Source organism: Mesoplodon densirostris, chromosome 16 (genome assembly GCF_025265405.1).
Source record: "Mesoplodon densirostris isolate mMesDen1 chromosome 16, mMesDen1 primary haplotype, whole genome shotgun sequence".
NCBI classification, from domain to species: Eukaryota; Metazoa; Chordata; class Mammalia; order Artiodactyla; family Ziphiidae; genus Mesoplodon; species Mesoplodon densirostris.
Genome location: NC_082676.1, coordinates 69,407,562 through 69,413,561, shown reverse-complemented (window position 1 = coordinate 69,413,561; position 6,000 = coordinate 69,407,562). Strand labels below are relative to the sequence as shown.

Genomic DNA, 6,000 nt, shown 5'->3' with positions numbered 1-6,000 from the left:
ACTAAGTTTTGCCTGGCTTGGGCCAGTTAGCAGCCAGTTTTTCTAGAATCTCAGTCACTGTTCAAAAATGGAGCTTGAAAATTCACGCGGGTGTCGGAAGTCTTCACGCGGAGGAGGCGGGAAGGCGGAGCCGTGGGGGCGGGGAGCGGGGAGGGGCCGGGGGCGGGGCGACCCAGGGGCGGGAGCAGAGGCCCGTGGGCCGCGCAGAGACTCACGCCGCGGGGCCGGACTCGGGCGCCGGGCTTGTATTGCACAGAAGGAGGGGCCGCGGCTGGCGGCGGCCGCGGGTCAGTGGTCCCCGCACATGGGCAGGTTCACGAAGGTGAACACGTTGAACTCAGTCATGATGGAGAAGCACAGGAACACGCCGTATAGGAAAAGGCACCCGCACCCGAGCTTCCTGTCCAGCTGCCACTTGTTCAGGTGGACGCCAAACACCTGCAAGGCACAGAGCAGGGTCAGAGGGCGCGGGGCGGGGCCCGCCCAGTCCTTCTCCCTGGACTCCGCCCCCACCCGGCCCCCGCCCCCGGCTCCCTGAAGCCGTGCACCAGGTTTCCCTCCTGCCTCCCCGATGGCTCCCTCTTTGTTCCTTTTGCGACCCTGTGCCCTCATCCTGACCTCTCACTGTCCCAGGGCGCCGGGACTCACACCTAGGCCTCACTTTCCTGTCTACGCTCACTCCGTTGCGGGTCTCCTCCAACTCCTCGGCTCTAAACCCCTCTAATGTTCTGGCGTGTCCAGCGTGAGACTGCTCCTTAGCTGGGACTCGTCTTTCCAACGGCTGTCCAGACCTGTCCCCTTGGATGTCAGATAGGCGCTGCAGACTTAAGATGTCTGAACTTTTCCTCCACAAACCTACTTCTTCTCAGCCCTTCAACAGCCCAGCTTGGACAGCTGGTCAGTAGTGAACCCCGTCTCCCAGCATTGTAGGGCTTCAGTGAAGCACAGGGATGCCCCGAAGCTAGGAACGAGCACTCCGATGTCACACACAACTTCCCTACAGGCCTGGGTAATGGGGCTGATATCAGTGACTACCTCACGGGGTGGGGTGGCGGGTTGGTGAGCTCCAGATGGGGGAATATGCGCATTAAGCACAGTGCGTGGCCATTACAAGTATAACCCTAAGTCATACCCACCTGAAGAAAATCCTAAACGGCAAAAGGATAGATTTATATGGGTTTTCACTTTTGTGTAAGGCAGTATTTACTTTGGTAAAACCTTGACATTGGACTTGCATCCTGATCCTGTTAATTACTTCTCCTGCCCTTCTGAATTCCCGTTCTCTAGTATATGTATGTTCACATACCAGGTGTGATTCAATGAGCACTTCCTTGAAAAATTCAGGAGAAAACACACTGCGTCTCTTATTGTGAAAATTCTGTAACGTGTGTATGTTAACAGGCACTTCAAGTGGATCAGTCCGTGTGGTGGTGTGAACTTGTTCCCACCAAATGTGTCAGTTGAGTTGAAATATTAAATCGTACAAATGGATGTAATGGCCAAGGTAGTGCAGTGGCAATAAAAGTGCACTGTCAATCAAGTCTGTTCTCGGTCTTTGAGTATTGGTCAAATCCATGGATTTATGAAGATGTTTAGTAACCTGGAATAGTCCGTTAATTGGGATATAACCTTCCATCGACTAATCTCGCAGGAAAAGTGGGATCTCCCTTTGGCTTTTGATAAAAATTTGTGTTTGACATGAGATGGACCCAGCTTCTGAGAGGAGGCTGGCTCCTCTCAGAGAGGGAGAAGGCTTTCTCATGGGTTGCCAGGATCCACTTCTGGAAGAAACAGCCATGAGATGGGGCATCTGGTGGCTGACTGTCTCTATCCACCAGAAGGCCACGCCCATCTGGTGTCCAAACAAACTGTAGCCACAGGACCCACGGGGGTGGGGGGGAACATGGGAACTGGAGAGTGGAGAGAGCTGCAGACCCACCGTGACAAAGACGGAGGCCAGGAGCAAGCCCACGGAGTAGATCAGTCCCCTGCTGTTTAGCCGAATCTGTAAGAAAGGATGACATGGAGTCAGGCTCCTGAAAGCATGTCTGCGGAGTGCGGGGCAGTGAGTACCAGTGAGTCCAGGGATGGAGAGCAAACGGCAGCTCCGCAGTAGGGACGGGCGATTTCCTGGACACCCAGGGTGCACCCTTGTCTGGTCCATCCTCAGCCTGATCCCTCTCGGCCTCCAGCAGGTGTCCACTGACTGCCCCTCGGCCACTTGAATTCTCCATCCTGTGTGGCCTAATTCTTATTTCCTGGGGACCTGACCTCCAGGGAGCTTCAGCTTGCTCGACACACAACTTTTAGGGTAAATTTAATAACATGGGTCACGGGAGCAACATTTTGAAAAATATCACTAAACTTTTTATCTCTGTTGCATTCAAATGTCTGTGACCTTCACCCAAACTTGATGGGAAGTGGTGAGTGAGGGTTGCTATCTTGAGCAAGCAAAGAAAGGAAAGAGTTAACATTCCATTTCTGATATTTTGTTTTGTTTGTTTTTCACAGTAATACAGTGGGGTTAACTGGCAAACTTTGAAGAAAAATACCAATTTCTGGAATTCTTAGGGAACAGCGTTGTCCAGTACAACTTCCCGCAATGATGGAAATGTCCTACATCTGTGCTGTCCAGTATGGTAACCGTTAGGGACGTGGGGCTCTTGAGCACTTGAAACGTGGCTCAAACAACAGAGGAACAAAACTTTTAATCTTATCTTTAATTAATTCAAATTTACATTACTAGAACCACATGTGATTAGTGGCTGCAGTACTGGACAGGGCAGATAGAGAGTATTAAGGGGCCAACCGGGCCGGTAAAGATGGTAAAGTTTCTTCCATGGTGTCGAGAAGATGCCCCTTCTGCTTTGTCCAGGGTCCTGAGGCCGGCTGCCTGGAAATAGGAGGGGTGCCTTGGGGCAGCCGTGCTCACAGGGCACCCTCCCCTGACCAGAAGTCAGGGGTTGACTTCTGGTTGGAGTCAGGGGTTGGCAAATGCAGAAGCAGCAGCATCACCTGGAGGCTTGTTAGAAACGCAGAATCGCAGGCCCCATCCAGACCTCCCAAATCAGCAAACTCTGGGGACAGGGCTCATCAACCTGTATTTTAATAGATGCTCCAGACAGTTTGCATGCACGAGAAAGTTTAAGAAAAAGTCCTAAGGGTCAATCCACTTCTGACCTCCGAGCGTCCTGAGGATGGGACTTTGACATTCATTTTCCCCGGTTCTCTTGGAAACTCTTATGTGCAGCCAGGTTGGGGGACTACTCCCGACCCTCAGCAATGTACACTGTCCTGCTGGGAGTCAAATGCTCACCTGTGCTCACAGAAAGGAAAATGAGGCAGGTTGATTGATTTCATTACAGAACTAAGTGGTGATTATTAGTAGGAGTGGTTTGGGCAAGGTTCAAGGTGCCTCTTGCTGCCCTTGCCCCAGTTCACCCCCAGGTGTGGGTATGGTAACCTGTGGGTGTCTCTAAAGATGGGTGTGTTAGTTCATCTTTTGGTGACAGGACACTACATACCCTAAATAGCCAACCCTTTCCGTGGGGACCCAGAAGCCTAACACATCTCACTAAGCAATGTTCTGTCGGAGGGAACGGGCAGGACTCTCCCCTGCCCACACAATCCCTGTGAGCCAACCATCTGCTGAACCCCAGCTGGGAAATTATTCCCATACCATATGCCTCCCGAAGACTAAGGGACACAAATCATATCTCCGTGACACTAAAGCAATGGGTTGACCCAGTGAATCCATCGCAGACAAATGGGAGATCAGCCCCATCTCAGTCCAGCTGGTAGCTTAACTTCCTGCAGACCCTCAGCCAGGCTGTGGATAGAGTTTCCCCCTCTCATCAGCTGTGTTAGTATAAAGAGGCCAGCACCCGGGAGTACATCACAAATGACTTGTACTGAAAGAGAGTCTCTTCTGAGCTCTTAATTCTCAACACTGTGTGGATTCTTCCCAGAAGGGGGCCATTGCATTCCCAGCCCAGCTCACCCTATGAGCTCCAGGCTCCAATCCTTGTCAGCAACAAGGATTGAGTAAAGAGATTTCCTGCCTTTAAGAAACCAAGAGCCAGTGAGAGCAAAGCAAAGCAGGACTGTTCTCTTTGGCCAAGGCTTTTCAAAAGGAATCATGTTCAACCAAAGCTTTGGAACTTCACCCTGTCTACATTCACATAAAGTCTCAAAGGACAGTGCTGCTGAAATTGTAAGTCATCTCTAAAGACTAAAGACAACCAACTTTTGTGGGGTTTCTGAGTATTTTTCACTTTTTCTCTGCAGCTTTCTTGGCTAATGGACTGCCACACGCACCCAGGGGTGTATTTTTGGTTTTTCATTGTTAATTAGAGACCTGGGCTCTCGACGCCTGCATCGGTTCCTTGCTACCTTACTGAACCCCCTTCCCCATGGACGTGACAGTCAGGAATTAGGGCTCCTTCACTTGCCTCTGCGCCGGCATGAACACCTCCAGCCACTGGAGACTATCGGTGGTTGGAGTCAGGGGTTGGCAAATGCAGGCGATGGGCCAGTTGTGGTCCCTGTGACCCCATGGGCCACAACTGGCCCATCGCCTGCATTTATAAATAAAACTTTATTATAACTCAGCTTATTCATTGACACATTGTCTGTGGCTGCTTTCATGCTACAATGGCAGAGCTGAGTAGTTCTGACAGAGACGGTATGGCCCACAGCACTTAATGTATTTCCTCTCTGGCCCTTTCTGGAAAAAGTGTGCTGACCCCTGGTTTAGGGCATGGGCTCCATAACCAGCTTCCTGCTCAGTCACCCACTCGCTATATAATCATGGACAAGTGACTTAACTTCCCCAGACCTCAGTTTTCTGATGTATAAAATGGGGACGATACAGTTCCCATCTTAGGGAGTGGCTATGAGTACTAACTGAATTAATCCATGTTAAGCTTGAATAGGAGCCGGTGTATAAAGTCCTCAATAAATCTGGGCCATTATTCTCCATCCACTCGTGATCTGCCTGGGCCCACTTCCCTGGCCCCCCAGCTGCTACTTTGATACGGTCGTCACCTGGCAGCTCCCTGGTCAATGCCTCAGTAGGTGACAAACCCCATGAGAGCAGGGACCATGGCATTTCATCCTCTGCCTGGCACGGGGCTGGGCACAGACCACGTGCTTGATACATAATCGGTGAATGATCAGGAATGCCCTTGAGGTGGCGTTTTGTGTGTGGTTTACAAAAAGGCCAGTGCTTCTGTGGGGCAGGGTGGACTGGCCAGAGAGACCCTGGATGATGTTCCAGAAGCAATGCAATCCCTGCCCCAAATTCCCTGTCTCCCTTCCCCACTTTTTCTATGTGTGTATAGCTTTTTTTTTCACCCAACACTTTATTATGAATTCTTGTAAGCATTCAGAAAAGTTGAAAGAATCAGAGCATCTTATTTTTTTAATGAACTTCAAAGTAACCTAGGACATGTCACCCCCATCACTTCAGCCTGCCTCTCACTACACAGGGTTCACTAGTAGTTCACAGCTCTTTTCCTTTTAGATGCTGTTTCCATATGGTGAAATTCACAAATCATAATTGCACCATTCAATGTGTTTTGAGAAATGCATACAGCCATGTCCCCCGAACTCCAGCCGTGACGTAGAGTACTTCCCTCACCCCAGAAAGCTCTCCTTTGCCCTCCCAGCCAGTCTCACCCAGGGGTAGTCACTGCTCTAAGCTCCTCCATCATACGTTGGTTTAGCCTGTCGTATAAAGGGCATCTCACAGCGTGCACCCTTTTCTGCCAGGATCCTTTTACTCAGCATACGATTTTTTAATGTATCCCTTCATGTTTTTCATTGCATCGATAGCTCACTTCATTTTTTTATTGAGGTATCATGGACACCTAACATTATATTAGTTTCAGGTGTACAAGATCATGACTTGATATTTGTATATACTGGGAAATGATCCCCCCAATCAGTCCCCATACATAATTATAAACATTTTTCTTTCCTGTGATGAGGACTTTTAAG

General features: G+C 50.0%; 1 protein-coding gene across 1 annotated transcript in view; it reads right to left on the bottom strand.

The window, feature by feature from the left end:
* Positions 1-288: 288 nt before the first annotated feature.
* Positions 289-6,000, bottom strand: part of SLC24A3 (solute carrier family 24 member 3) — a 481,322-nt gene continuing 475,610 nt past the window's right edge. Inside the window, exons 17-18 of the mRNA XM_060078238.1 lie at positions 1,940-2,005; positions 289-438 (exon numbers count right to left, since the gene is read on the bottom strand). Coding sequence (XP_059934221.1) covers positions 289-438; positions 1,940-2,005 — 216 coding nt within the window. The remainder of the gene's footprint in view (positions 439-1,939; positions 2,006-6,000) is intronic.